The sequence below is a fragment of the Archocentrus centrarchus genome, chromosome 4, assembly GCF_007364275.1.
Source record: "Archocentrus centrarchus isolate MPI-CPG fArcCen1 chromosome 4, fArcCen1, whole genome shotgun sequence".
NCBI lineage: Eukaryota > Metazoa > Chordata > Actinopteri > Cichliformes > Cichlidae > Archocentrus > Archocentrus centrarchus.
In genome coordinates, this window is record NC_044349.1 from 8,353,176 (window position 1) to 8,368,579 (window position 15,404).

General features: G+C 40.1%; 1 protein-coding gene across 3 annotated transcripts; it reads left to right on the forward strand.

Annotated features, from left to right (window-relative positions):
• Positions 1 to 2,226: 2,226 nt before the first annotated feature.
• On the forward strand, positions 2,227 to 14,113 carry LOC115779290 (glutathione hydrolase-like YwrD proenzyme). 3 transcript variants are annotated; one of them, XM_030727874.1, is made up of 12 exons: positions 2,227 to 2,418; positions 4,122 to 4,275; positions 4,353 to 4,506; positions 5,417 to 5,623; positions 6,852 to 7,004; positions 7,084 to 7,174; positions 7,761 to 7,932; positions 8,821 to 8,977; positions 9,592 to 9,774; positions 9,935 to 10,019; positions 10,399 to 10,494; positions 12,952 to 14,113. In XM_030727874.1, the coding sequence occupies exons 1-12, from the start codon at positions 2,319 to 2,321 to the stop codon at positions 13,095 to 13,097; spliced, it is 1,698 nt and encodes a 565-aa protein (XP_030583734.1). In that variant the 5' UTR covers positions 2,227 to 2,318; the 3' UTR covers positions 13,098 to 14,113. The 3 variants fall into 3 exon arrangements, with proteins under 3 accessions (XP_030583734.1, XP_030583736.1, XP_030583737.1); XM_030727876.1 differs by having other exon boundaries at positions 2,227 to 2,412; XM_030727877.1 differs by lacking the exon at positions 2,227 to 2,418 and adding an exon at positions 2,485 to 2,608.
• The last annotated feature ends 1,291 nt before the right edge of the window (positions 14,114 to 15,404 follow it).

Below are 15,404 nucleotides of genomic sequence, written 5' to 3' on the forward strand. Positions count from 1 at the left end.
CTGTCCCGTATCTGAGGATGGTCAATGCTTAATTTGAGCCTTTATAACTCCCCCCTCCCTCCCGCCCACCCCCACCCATCTCTGTGTGATCTCATTGCTTCACTTTTACATTAGGATCTGTTTCACTCGCGTACATGATGTGCAAACACACATGTACATGCTTGTGGCTGCATGGAAAGCACACAGAGAGCCATTAATACAAGATTACATGCCTGTGTATGTGTGTGCACACAGACACAGCATTAAAGATGCAGTGGTCACAGTGGTTAATGTTCTACCATGTGTTGTGTACTCATGGAGACAGAAGAGGAAGTGACAGGCAGTTGGTCGATACAGCAGGGCCCTCTTAGCTGATCCTCACCTGACACAGTGAGTAATCCTGAAGTGAAAGATTATTATGAGCAATGTTCTCCATTAATCACTATAGAAGTGTCAGAAATGCCCAGTAGAAGATCAGTGGACCACAGCCTGCATGGCAATCAATTATTTACAGATGTAAATAATAAGGCTTGATTAGCATGTGAATTCTGTAACTTTAATCAGTGAAGGAATCCACTGATGTTGATGCTGAAATGTTTCAATTTTATTTGGTCTTTGTAAGATAATCTGGGTGAACTGTTTAACAGCAGCACTTTAGATTTGATCCTGGTCTCTGGTGTCATTTTTTAAAGCTGTCCCTATTTTAGTTATGATAGAGACATTATTACATACAAGAATTAACTATTAGATCTTAAGCTGTCCTCAAAACCCTACCAACAACATACTATTGTGGATATCCTACTATTACTTACAGTTTTCCTGTCATGGTAACAACTGAAGTTAAAGTTCATTTAGATACTGCTTCATGGTAAGTGCTCAAATAAATTCCTGAAGATGTTTCAAGATGGTTGCTGAGCATTCAGACTTGCTGCTAGAAGAATATTGGTTATGAAGAACAAAAAATGCTGACAAATGACTTCTAGTAGATTAGATGAGATAAAACTTTATTAATCCCTTTAGGAAGATTCCGTCAGGAAAATTACGATAAGGTAAGATAGTGTTTATTTGTCACATGTGCAGTTATACACAGTATAATGCACAGTGAAATGTATTTTGTACCTGCAACCATATATACACACACACATATAAATAAGAAGAATAAAAATAAAAATAAGTAATTCACACTATACACTATACTCTATATACTATACACACTTTTACATGGAATTATAGAATATTATAATATTTACATAGTGCAATAATAGTCCAGTTATGGCTCAGAGTTGAGCAGACGGATGGCTTGTGGGTAAAAACTCTTCTTCAACCTTTCAGTCTTAGTCCTCAGGCAGCGGTAACGTCGGCCTGATGGGAGCAGGGAGAAGAGAGAGTGTCCGGGGTGGCTGGACTGTTTTAGGATCTTCATGGCCCTCAGCCTGCACTGCTCGGTGTAAATGTCCTGCAGGTTGGGGAGGATGGTTCTGACGGTCCGTTCAGCTGAAAGAACCACCCTTTTTAGGGCCATGAAGTCCTGCTTGGTGCAGTTTCCCATCCAGGTGGTGATGCTCCCACGCATGATGCTCTCGATGGTGCAGATGTAAAAGTTCCTGAGCACCTTGAATGGGAGCTTGAAGTCTCTCAGAGGAGGTAGAGACGCTGTCTGGCCTTCTTCACAGTGATGGTAATGTGATGAGAAAAGGTATTTAAGTAAAGTATTCCCCCTAAAAAAGTCCCCAAGCCTCTCACAGAGGTTTGCAGTTGTTTGTTTGGGAGGAGTAAACTGTATTTGATTTATTCAGGTGGCTTAAGACCTACAGCATTTGTTTTAAAAAAATATATTTTTTGATATCCATTATTTTGATAAAGAAATATTCAATAAATACAAACTCGAGCTTCTGATAAAAATTTAACAAATGTTAACAAATTTTAGTGGATTGTACTTTATGGGTGTCATTTTGCATTTATTAAATTTTGAAATGCTGTTCAACTGCAACACTGCACTTGGTTATTTATGTTTTATTTATTTATTATTTTAATGGCCTGATTTACCCTTTGTTATAGACCTTTGAAGAACCCACATGATTTTATCATCTTCAATTCCAGTACTAATAACATTGTTCACCATAAAACTCTGAAAACTGAAATTTTTTAAAATTATTTTTTTAGCTGCTGTTATTTCAACGCCAACATTATGATCGATGTTATCTGCGATCCGCTTCTCTTTCCTGCCCTTAACTCGGTCGACAGCCGAGCAATCGATCAGAGCCGAGCTCGATCAAAGTCCAGTACGGTTTTATTCCCCCCTCTTGTTTCGGCCCCAGTCGCCGGTATTTCAAAGCAGGATGGGCACCGACTTGACTTTCTCTTCTCGTCGGTCTCCTGTGGTGTGTTTACACGGCTGTGTGGCCTCCAGCCAACCGTTAGCTTCCAGTATAGGTGTGGGTAAGTGGATAGCTGTTGCCATGGAGATCTGAAACGAAGAGGCAGCCACATGACACGTCAGAAAGTCCCACTTTTTTACTAGTGAAAAACTTTAAAATCTTTTTTCGAAGTATGGACATAAAGAGGATGACTGTGAGCAAAGATCGCAAATTTACCAACATGTTTGTAACAGAAAGACAGAAAATAAAGGGTGAGCGTGACATGTGAGTTAGTGTGCTCAGAGTTGAATGGACGCTGCTATAAAGATCAGTGAACATTTACAAAGAGTATGTGCTTTGAATAATTTTACCTTAAGCTAGATGAAAACGTTGGTGAAAAGAAGAGATTTTGTACTGGCCGCTAAATGTAGATGCACCTGTGTTGCAGTCCTTCTCCCTCAGTAAGCTCTTTGGCTGCAGTGCATTTTAAATGGCCACCCCAGTGCTCCTGTTTTGTCTATTATAATGTCAGACAGCCCCAGATGCTGGTTTTGCCCAACAAGCAGTTTAAGATATTCAGGATATTCAGTTCACCAACGGATCACTTTTGCAAACCCTTGCATGTCAGGCTTCCTTTTGGGAGTTGACTATGAATTAGTTATGAAAATAGATAAAGAATAAATAGATCTGATTGATTAAAAATAGATATAAAACAGATTTTATATTGATAATTTCTCCTAATTTCTTCTTGTAATTCAGTTAAACAAGTGCCAAATCAACTACTTGGTCATGCATATGATATGGTGTCCTGTACTACTGAAGCTTGATTGACTGATTTGTTTAAAAGAGTCAATACATCTCACAATGCAGGCAGTGCAGGCTGAGGGCCATGAAGATCCTAAAACAGCCCAGCCACCCCGGACACTCTCTCTTCTCCCTGCTCCCATCAGGCCGGCGTTACCGCTGCCTGAGGACTAAGACTGAAAGGTTGAAGAAGAGTTTTTACCCACAAGCCATCCGTCTGCTCAACTCTGAGCCCTAACTGGACCATTATTGCACAATGTAAATATTATAATTTAAAAAGTGTGTATAGTGTATAGTATATAGAGTATAGTGTATAGTGTGCATTACTTTTTTTTATTTTTATTCTTCTTATTTATATGTGTGTGTATATATGGTTGCAGGTACAAAATACATTTCACTGTGCATTGTACTGTGTATAACTGTGCATGTGACAAATAAACACTATCTTATCTTATCTTATCTTATCAATGTTGATTAATATTAGAAAACAGTACAACACAACAAAGGACCAATGACAAGAGGGTTAACAAAGGGAGTGGAAAAAGCTGGATAACAAGAAACAGGTGAAATAAATCAAGGCCAACAAGACTGCAAACCAGCTACGAAAATAAAACAGGAAGTCATTGACTAACACTTAGACAAGACCCTAATGCAATTAAACCTGTCATTGAAAGACACAAGGAGGGAAGGCTATGAAAAAAAAACACAAAGGATAAAATAAACCCTAACCAGAATACTAATGGAAAATAAACAGAAATTGGAACTAAGGTTCAAGATGCTGAAAATCAAATATGAACAATAAACAAACAGAACAAAAAAACCCACCAAAACGATAAACAAGAATTCAAAGTCGAAGAAAACTCAAAACTCAAGTCCAAGATCCACGGCGTGGGTCCACTTGTAGGCTAGGAATGCTGTTGTGATCTAATATATTGCATAAACCAGTAACATCCATTAGTCACGGGTTGTGTTTGTGTCCAGATGTCCTGAAGCGTGGTGGCAATGCGGCGGATGCAGCAGTTGCCATAGCAGCAGCCCTGGCAGTAACAGAGCCGTGCAGCACTGGCCCCGGTGGAGACGCGTTCTGTTTGTTCTACAGTGGAAACACTGGCGAGATCAGAGGGATTAACGGCAGGTGGAGAATCCTTTGTTGCTTTCCTTATTATTCCCCACGCACGCAACAATAAGCTGAGCCTCTCTCTGTGTCCTCAGTGGTCGTTCACCCCGAGCTCTGACCCTGGACTTCCTGGAAGGACGTGGTTACTCTGCAGAGGCCCCTCCTTCAGCATTTGATGCTCTGAATGTTACAGTCCCCGGAGCCCCAGCATGTTGGTGTGATACTGTGCAGCTGTTTGGAAGTCACAAGGTTTGCTTATATATCTGTTTGTCTTGTATATCTGTGACATGGGAGTGTTTTATAGAACGGTCCAAAGCCCAATTACGAGAATCATTTGCCTGATGTAAACATGTAGAAACCCTACAGAAGTGACCAGCATGAACAAGCATACCTGGAAGTAGGAATCCTGTCTATGAATCAAGGAGACATAAACAAAGGAACAGACAGACTTATCATTGGCTCTGTGGAGATTTCCTGTATTTAGTCACAGCTCCAATAACTTGGCCATCTACGATAAAATTGATAGAGGTCCATGAAAGTGGGGGCAAAGTTTTAAAGCAGTAGTCTCAGACTTCACTTTCCTGATTCCAGAGCTGAAGAACCTGTAGTGCAGATATGAAGCCAAGTTCATTTTATTTTCCAATTAAAAGGTAAACCAGTCTTTTCAATTAAAGTGCTGTTGAAAACTGCAATAGGTGGAAAAAATTAAAATGTTGCTGATAGGTTTAAAAAACAGGTTTCTTATGAAATTCTCTCAGAGGTTACAGTGCCTGCAGTCTGAGTCCTAAAGAGGAAAATTAGGAACCTGTTACGGTCATCTCCAGCTCCATGCTTTTGTTCTTGGAATCACCCAGTCCATAACTGCCAGTTCAAAATAATCCTGCTACTTTGGTGCAACCCCTCAGTTCATCCACTGTCTGATTATTACAGTGTAATGGTGGTGAAGGGAAATCAGGTGCATCAGACATACAACTAATATTTCATCCCAGTTCAACTAAATTGCTAGATTGCTGACAAATATTTGAATGGCTGGAATTCTCTTGGGAAACTGTAAATCAGTTATACCCTTCACATCTTTCTTCACATAACAGTGTCTCACCCTTCCTGTTCGATTCAGTTTCCTGTTATGTGGATGTGTTTCCTCTGCCTCTTTCCCTAGCTGTCCTTGCTGGAGGTCCTGAGTGGGGCGGTGGAGCTAGCAGATGTTGGATTTCCGGTGGCCGAGGTAACAGCTCACCACTGGGCGAAGTGGGAGGCTTCTTTGAAGGATGCTGGAAAGGAACTGGCTGGAGAATTGATGATTGACGGCCATGCGCCCAAATGTGGACAAGTGTTCAAAAACTCTGGCCTGGCTCAAACTCTGAAGGTAAATCCATGGATGGCTTGAGGAGCAGAGGGACGTTTATTTCTAATAACTTGTGTTATTCACACAAGAAGGAAACAGAACAATGCAGAAGCTCAGAGAAACCATTCTTTATTCCGAGTCATTATTTGATTTTTTCTAAACTTGACTTGGCCTTCTGTACAGGAAGACCTTAGATAAACCCAGGGGTATAACAGGAAGTTAAATCATAAGAGAAGTGCAATGGAAGGTTGGAGAGGAGGTAGTGAAAGCAGAGCAAAAATAGTGGGGATTAGACAAAAGTGGATGGATTTATGCAACACTTTTAAAAACCTTTGACAGAAAAGCTGAAGCTGGATCCCCAGAAGGGAAAATCAAACACAAAGACAGACATAGACAGAAAAAAAAAGGTTGTTCCATTTGGAATTGGTGGAAAGGCGCTATCTGAGGATTTAAGGCAGCAAACTGGCTCACACGGAGTCTGCATTTCTGCTGTGCAGCTTGTCAGGACCCAGACATGCTTTAAAAATGAGCCCTAAAAGATTAAAATCAATTCTGCTGTGTACAGCAAGAGAGCTAAGGGAGAGAAGCAAGGATTCGTGTGATGTAGTTGCTTGTGAAAAATAAAGAGCTGATTATGAGTAAATTATTATGGCCTTCAGCCTATATTTTGAGACCGGTTTTGTATCAGCAACCCTAGAATAAAGCTGGACTTCAACTTTATAAGCTACTGAAATGCTAAAGAATACTGTTTGAAACTAAATTTTTATGGTGTTATGTGTCAGCACTGTAAGTACTCCACCTCCATGTGAATGTCCAAGGGTGATTGTGTGTCATTTTGTGTAGATAATGGTGTATTTATAAAACTGCAGTCATTCCGTAGTTTCCTGAGTCAGTGAGAATTCAATAGAACTATGGCTGACGTCACCATGTGTTTATCTGAGTGCGTGTTTGTGTGTCACCACTAAAATGTGCATTGATTGACGCTCTACTGTATTCAACCATAGTCACACTCAGGGGTTTATAATGCCATAATGCAGGAAAATGGCCAAATATGCCCAGTCACAGCTCTTTACGCCCACAGACACACTCAGACGCACACACCTACACCCATGAGCACAAGGCAGGAGAAACAATAGCAGTGACCTCAGCCTCATTGGACAGCTAGATCGGTCATTCTTTGACAATGGCGTTTGACTTCATTCACACGCACACACATGACAGAACTGAGCATAAACTCATGTATTGACAGGAGCTTGGTGAGGGTGGCAAACCAGCTTTCTACCAGGGCAGAGTGGCCCAAGCCATTGTTGACGTCATCAGCCAAAATGGGGGAGTCATGACCTTGGATGACCTGAGCAGCCATGACAGCGAAGTCATCACCCCCATAAGCACAGAGTACAAGGTCAGCAACCAATGATGCTGATCATATCTTTATTTTAATAACATGGTAAGCAGAGTGCATTACTTTATTGTGTGTTTAGGGTGTGCGTCTATGGGAGCTTCCTCCTAACAGTCAGGGACTGGCTGCCCTGCTCCTACTTAACATCCTGGAGAACTTTCCTCAACTCAGAGGTAACCATAGGGACAGTGAAGAAGTGCCTGTTGTAAAATCTTAAGTGTACAGTAGAAATGAATCTGTAGAAGTGGCTGAATCATATTTCAGATCATAGAAATAAAAGCCATAGTTCTCACACATTTCAACAAATCATATTTTATAACCCGACCCAGTTAGTAACGGTGTTCTGCCTCAGCTTTCTGACCCTAAAATGTTTGACCCAGCCCAGCACAGGCAAAATGAAAGCACTTCTATTTGTGCTGCTCAACAAAAACCCCAACAGCAGTGTGTCAGCATTAAGCTGAGGAGACCCTGCTTCTTTAAGTGGAAGTGGCTTTTTTTAATGTTCACTTCCCTTCAAATGCTTCATCAGCCTCCACTGTTTGACTACATTACATGGCAGACTCTTCAAAATTGTAGTTCTAAAGTGCTGTTGTGCAGGTGTTAGGTCTAAGAATGGCCCTATGATACAGTTTAAGTAAACGGTACTTTTTTTGTTTTTGTCCCACACAACAAAGTTCATGAAGCTGCACAATTGGTTTCTCCTAGGTCTTATAATCCATTTCTCTCTCTCTGTGTGTGTGTGTGTGTGTGTGTGTCTAGCTGTAGGCCACAATAGCGCTGACTATATCCATGTACTAGTGGAGGCTGTGCGATTGGCACTAACAGATGCCCTGCATTACCTGGGCGACCCAGCCCATGTGACGATCCCTTTGGAAACCTTACTGGACAAGGACTACGGTCATCAGCGAGCACAGCTCATCAGCATGAACAAGTGTGTGTTTCTGTGTGTGTATAGGTGTGTGTGTGTGTGTGTGTTTGTGTCTGCTAGTACCAGTGTGTACCAGTCATCCTCTGTTGACTTTAGATAGGACTGTAGACTTTTACTTCCCCTGACCTTAATGCCCATCCCCTCATGTCTCTTCCCTCACATACACACAGGGTGTGTGCAGTTGTGTGAGTGTATATTTTGGAAAAAAAATTGTTTTATTAGTCAGGACTTTGAACTTTAGGTCTTTATCAGCAGTGAGGCAAATAGACTATAAAAGTTTAAAACAACATAATAATGTATTAACATACATTCGTGCACACATGCAAACAAACTGTGTGGTTATTAAATCCTGCTGTGGTTTTTTTCTACGGGAATAATTTTATATGGCTGATGGCTGTGTTACTGCACTGGCCATCACACCCAAATCCACAGACTAACTCTCCCTCTTTCTTCCATTCAACTAAATCTGAACTAGGGGTGAATTGGATTTTGATATGTTATCTTCATAACCTCATCATAGTTTCTTTTTTTAGATGCTTATAATAAACAAGGTGATAAAGGGAAGCTGTGTAAAACCAGGAAATTATAAAGAATGTTTACTACACTGCAATAATCTGGTTATTGTAAATGAAATAAAAAGCTGCAAATAAAGATACTTTAAGGCAGGAAAACCCCTCACCTATATTATTACATTTATGGCAACATTTGTTACACAGCAATTAAACTTTTTAATTATGTTTGTGTACCTGATAAATTCTTAAACCAACAAGTTTCCTTCTCAGTCTAGCTGGCTAGCTTTTCTTTCATTTTCCAAATATTTTGATAACCAAATAGTAAAAACACGTGCCACATGACGCAATTTGTGTATTGTATGTTTCTGTGAATCTGTAGGGCCATGGAGCAAGTGGAGCCTGGCCTGATGACAGGAAGTGACACGGTGTATTTCTGTGTGATAGACACTCAGGGGAACGCGTGCTCCTTCATCAACAGCAACTATATGGGCTTTGGGACGGGGCTGGTCCCTAAGGACTGTGGATTCTCACTACAGGTCAGACAGTCAGAATGAGGATATCTTTATCTGTGTGCATGTGAGGTAGCAGTGGCTGTTAATTAGCACATATTAATCTTCTAAATCATGGAAAATGCTAATCATTCATTATAAATTCATTATATGAAATTTTCTTTAAAATAAAACATGTTTTTCAGCATAAAACAAGATCCTACATTACCACTTTCTACTGGTTTTCTCAGCTTGCCTCTCATATACTGTATTCATACAATGCTGTATTATTAAAGCTCTGTAAGTTTTTGTAAACAAAAGAAACTTCCCAGTAATACAGAGGCATAAATGCTGCTGTGTAGAGCTAAGGAGAAAAGGACGTATGAAACTAATCCCTGATGAAAAAGTTGCATGTTTTCATATTTCATTACCTTACTTTGCATATTCACATTGCCTTACAAAAGCAAGAATGAATAACTTGTTTTTGTTGTGTATGTAAATGCATTGATGAAGCCATAAAACCATTTTGTGTCATAACGTAACCATGTATTCAGCAAAAGTAGAATTTCAAGACTGTTTCAGCGTAAAAGAGAAGCGCTTCGGATGAAAGGCTAGGCAAGACTAAAAGGGTTCAATTCTGACTCCTTTTTATATTTCTGCAGAATCGCGGCGCTAACTTTTCTCTGTGCCGTAATCACATTAACTGTGTTGCTGGAAGGAAGCGGCCATATCACACCATCATACCTGCGCTCCTCACCGATTCAGCAACCACATCGCAAAAACCTCAGCTCCTCGCTGCTCTCGGGGTGATGGGAGCTTTTATGCAACCACAAGGACACGTTCAGGTATACAGTCATCAAGCCTGACAGAGCAACAATGTGGAACATGGAGTACAGACGACATTGTTCATTTCTTAACACTGTCCCTGCCAGAGTTTTGTTTTAAACCAACCAGTGACTCATGAATCAAGACCTCCCTGAATATTTGATGTTGCTGTTTCTTAAGGTGCTGTTGAACATGATGGAGTTTGGAATGAATCCTCAACAAGCCCTGGATGCACCTAGGATCTATGCAGAGTATGACCACAAAAGTATGTCTGCACAATCATGATCACACATATAATTCCCTCAGTTATTTCTGTGTAAAGCGCTCCAATATAATTTTTATTAATATAAAATACATGTTAAGCTGTTTGGTAGTTAATATTCCACTGACATACTACCATAAAAAAAGCAAATAACTTTGCCATCAAATATGTAGCCGTGTATTTTATTACATGGTTTGTTGGTAGTCTGATGAGCTGATCAGTATGATGTATTAAAATATCATTTGCAATGTAGATGAGATTATAAAAAAAAAATGCCTTTTTGTTTTTTTTTTGAACACTTGAGTAAACACAAAAAACCCTGTAAATTATGTTAAATTATGTGTGTGTGTGTGTGTGTGTGGTCGGTCATATTTTTCCCTAGCTGGTCAGTGGATGGTTAACTTGGAGGAGGGGATTGACCAGAAGGTAGCCGAGGAGCTGAAAAGACGAGGCCACAGTGTCAACTGGCCAGTCACTGGTATTTATGCACATCATTAACTGTTTGCTCACATTTAATAGCTGCATTCTTTTTTTCTGTGTGATTTATCTCATAGTTCTGAAAAACTGATCATGCTCTCATTCAATCGTGAAAGAGAGAGAAAACAAATCGTAACAAAACCAAACCAAACGCAGACCTTTGTATGTATTGCAAGACGTCACAAAACAGTCACTTTGGAAGATGTTTGCACTCATCTGTAATTCAAGGCAATACGCTTCAGTTTTTCCACTCATGACTTATTTTATATCACTGGAAGTTAATGTATGACATTAATTATTATATTGGTGTGCAGTATATTAACGGCCATAAACAAATGAGACCATTTCTTACAATAACCGTAAGGTTGGAATCAGTGGCATTAGACCGCAGTTCCCATAAAACTTTTTGCTTCCTGTTGCCAACAGGATGTTTGTACTTGTTCCTTTTTTCTTAATAATACTTGTTTATAGTATATTATGAAGGTTTTAGTTACAGGAAGAGAAAGTCAAATTAATATTCTTCTCCACTGGTGTCACATTACAACCACAAACATAAATATATTTCACTGGAATTTAATGTGAAAGACCAACACAATGTGGTATACAATTGTGAAGTGGAAAGAAAATTATACATGATTCAAAACATTTTTTACAAATAAAAAACTGAAAAGTGCGGTGTGCAAAAGTATTCAGCCCCCCTGAGTCAATACTTTGTGGAACCACCTTTTGCTGCAATTACAGCTGCAAGTCTTTTAGGGTGTGTCTCCACCAGCTTTGCACATCTAGTGACTGAAATTTTTGCCCATTCTTCTTTGCAAAACAGCTCAAGCTCAGTCAGATTAGGTGGAGAGCGTTTGTGAACAGCAGTTTTCAGATCTTGCCACAAATTCTCGTGGGGTTTAGGTCTGGACTTTGACTGGGCCGTTCTAACACATGAATATGTTTGGTTTTAAACCATTCCATTGTAGCCCTGGCTTTATGTTTAGGGTCGTTGTCCTGCTGGAAGGTGAACCTCCGCCCCAGTCTCAAGTCTCCAACAGGTTTTCTTTCAAGATTGTCCTGTATTTGGCTCCATCCATCTTCACATCAACTCTGACCAACTTCCCTGTCCCTGCTGAAGAGAAGCAGCCCCAGAGCATGATACTGCTACCACCATATTTGACAGTGGGGATGGTGTGTTCAGAGCGATGTGCAGTGTTAATTCTCTGCCACACATAGAGTTTTGCATTTTGGCCAAAAAGTTCAATTTTGGTCTCATCAGACCAAAGCACCTCGTTCCACATGTTTGCTGTGTCCCCAACATGGCTTCTGGCAAACTGCAAATGGGACTTTTTATGGTCTTCTTTTAACAATGGCTTTCTTTTTGCCACTCTTCCATAAAGACCACATTTGTGCAGTGCACGACTAATAGTTGTCCTGTGGACAGATTCCCCCACCTGAGCTGTGGATCTTTGCATTTCATCCAGAGTCACCATGGGCCTCTTGGCTGCATCTCTGATCAGTGCTCCCCTTGTTTGGCCTGTAAGTTTAGGTGGATGGCCTTGTCTTGGTAGGTTTACAGTTGTGCCATACTCTTTCCATTTCCAGATAATGGATTGAACAGTGCTCCATGAGATGTTCAAAGCTTGGGAAATCTTTTTATAGCCTAAGCCTGCTTTAAACTTCTCCACAACCTTCTTCCTGACCTGTCTGCTGTGTTCTTTGGACTTCATGATGCTGTTTACTCCCCAATATTCTCTTAACCAACCTCTGAGGCCGTCACGGAGCAGCTGTATTTGTACTGAGATTAGATTACACACAGGTGGACTCTTTTTAGTCATTAGCAGTCATCAGGCAACTTCTTTTTTTTTTTTTTTCATTTTTGGCCACAGCGGCTTTTTGTGACAGTGGAGAGAGACAGGAAATGGGGGAAAGATACAGGGGAAGACACGCGGGCAAATCGGCGCCGCCCGCACCGCAACGCAGCGTGTGTATGTGGTCGCCGGCTTCACCACTAAGCCACCCAGGCGCCCATCAGGCAACTTCTGAATGCAATTGGTTGCACTCAGAGAAAAGGGGGCTGAATACTTTTGCACACCGCACTTTTCAGTTTTTTATTTGTAAAAAATGTTTTGAATCATGTATAATTTTCTTTCCACTTCACAATTGTATACCACTTTGTGTTGGTGTTTCACATTAAATTCCAGTGAAATATATTTATGTTTGTGGTTGTAATGTGACAAAATACGGTAAAGTTCAAGCGGTATGAATACTTTTGCAAGCCACTGTATCTTCCAGATGCTCATCTTCATATCCGCGGGTTTACTTCTTCTACCTGTTTTCAGATATTGTATAACAATCGAAAAACCTACATCTCATTAGCATGCTAATGACACCCAGGATGTATTTTTGTTTGCACGGCATACAGTATTTACAGTTCAGTGGATTTTTCCATCTTCCTTTTCGTTCACACGCACAGGCCACAAGAGGTCTCAGTTCGGGCGTGGACAGATCATCACAGTGGGGGACTGGTGGAATCCGTGTGTCCCCCAGATACATCATCCGTCCAGGGTGCTGTGGGCAGGATCAGACCCCAGAGGAGACGGATGTGCTCAGGGGTATTAGAAAATGCTGTTAATGTTGTGATCATAAAATTTAATTATAGAACAACTTGAAGAGAAATGCCTACAAATGATGTGCAGAGCACAGGTTTAGCTGATATCTATCAGTTAATATTTGACAGTCAGGTTTATAACTCATGCAAAGCCCATTGTCTTAAAAACTACATCACACCTTCAGGAAGTGCTTTATGTTATTATGTTTTTATACCTGTGTTAATTAGATTCTCTGTTAATGTATGTTTGCTGGATGTATACAGAAGAAACAGAACGGTGCATCAGTTTAGTATAAACCACCACAGCCTAAGATAATTCACTGTGTGAAAAGTGACAAACAGGAAGAGCTATCTCCGTACTACGATGATGCCAAAGACGTCCTTCCTCTGTAACTCTGTGTTTTGGCGGAGATGATTATCTGTTGCAGTCTCTTTAATTAGTTGGTGCTGATTTAGAGTTTGCTAGAAATGCAGTTTTATTCCATATGCAACCCTCCTTACTCAGCAAGTGCTTCCATTTCCGCTCTGCTCCAAATTATGTACCTCAGTGCTTGCTGCCTAGGATCACCACTAAAAAATTATTTTGCACAATTTTTTATGTGTATTTTTTCTGTTAATGTTAACATGAAACCAATTAAAAGAGCTCCATTTCTGATTTTCTGTTTGCAGTAACTTCCAAAGACATTTAGATGTGCATTTATGTAAAGTTGCTGTTTGGATCTTCTGTCCTAATCTGTAGACGTTTCTGAATTGCTTGCAGCTCTAGCCCCTGATGTCAGTGTAAAACGACAATACAGAACAATGTGGTGTTTTTGCAAATTGTGCTTTTTTCACTATTATAGGAGACATCTTCTTATTTTAAAATCTGCTCTAGCAGAGTTTAACCTCCATACTTTTAACAAAAGTATGCAAAAACCACGTAACAAAATACAACTTCCTGTTCTCCTAATGAAGATGTTACCTTGTAGCAATCAGCTGGACTGAACTAGAGAAAGATGTTTCAAAGAGGGCTTTCATGTGCAGATGCTCAGGGTGATTCTTAATCATTGATCTTGCAATGCATTATTATAAACTTGGCACAAAGATAACAACAAATCTTTTCCTCCCTGGAAGGTGTGTCTCTTTGTTGTGTGTTGTGTTGTGTTTCTTATTGCCTGACCTTTTAATGCAAGGCACAATGATCCAATATCTTAAAGACACTCCGCAGGGTCTATCATTTCTGCTTCAAACACTACATGTTTGCATTGTCTGGTTTCGTCAGGAAGGATGAAGTGTTTTGTGTCTCTGTCTTGGCTTTATCTTTAAATGAATTTTTAGCCCCTGGGAAACGCCTTGCTTGCTGCCTCTCGGTGCATCGCATAAACAGAACACATAAATACAGAGGCACAGTGACAGGATGAATTACAGTATATTACAATGAATGCTGTGGCTTCAAATCTGTAAAAGAAAAAAAAAAAAAAAAGCTAGTTGGTAAACAACTTGAGAACCACTTAGCTGGCAGCTCACATGTTTCCTCCACACAGATTTCTCCTTGTAGAAAATTGATGGTGGACTTTGTTTCAGCGTTGATCTCCTTAGCGCACCGGACCCACCCTGGTACCGCTCGTTTACTTCCAATCACACACTTACAAAATGCCTGAATCAACACAGCTCTTTAGCCCAGGTTGTTAGCGGTCAGTTCCAGCTTACCCTTCAGTTTATCTGGATATACTGAATTCCAGCTGCATTATGAAACAGCTCACAGTGTTGTGGACATCTGTAACACACACACACGTACAGTTTTTACAGCTCTTTGACTCTGCACTGTTGGAGTTCACATTATGCCTTTTTTGACCGACATACACCTGTGGGGTTATTACCAGAAACAAACGGAGGAATTGTGTCAAAAGTGGTCATAACCAAGACCGCTAACCCTATAGAGTGGAGTTTGGAAACCTTTAAAACACATTTCGCATGCACTAATCACACAAATGGTGCTGTTGTTATCCAACCAAAAAAAACAAAAACAAAAAAACACTTGAAATGTTTCCAGAACCTGAAAACGTTTTTGCCTCGTGGTGCTTTAGACTTTCATTGAGGAAGCTGCAAAAAATCTTAAAAGCTATCCAACACTTTTTTGTTTTATTGTGGAGACATTGGACTTTCCAGATTCCAGACTTTTTTTTTTTTTTTTTTAAAACAGTTACCTAAATATTAAAAGTCTACAACACTGTGTAGTTTTAACTGATGAATAAATTCATTTGAACAACACATTATATACCAGTCAGTAACAAAACTGACATTATAAAAGTGGAATCACAAAGCCAGTTGATAAAGTG

Bases quoted from the DNA above. Each gene is read 5' to 3' on its own strand.
- LOC115779290 (XM_030727874.1), top strand. From the start codon at position 2,319: ATGGGCACCGACTTGACTTTCTCTTCTCGTCGGTCTCCTGTGGTGTGT. The intron at 8,978-9,591 runs GTCAGACAGTCA...ATATTTCTGCAG, and splicing joins ACTGTGGATTCTCACTACAG to AATCGCGGCGCTAACTTTTC. The intron at 10,020-10,398 runs GTATGTCTGCAC...ATTTTTCCCTAG, and splicing joins TGCAGAGTATGACCACAAAA to CTGGTCAGTGGATGGTTAAC.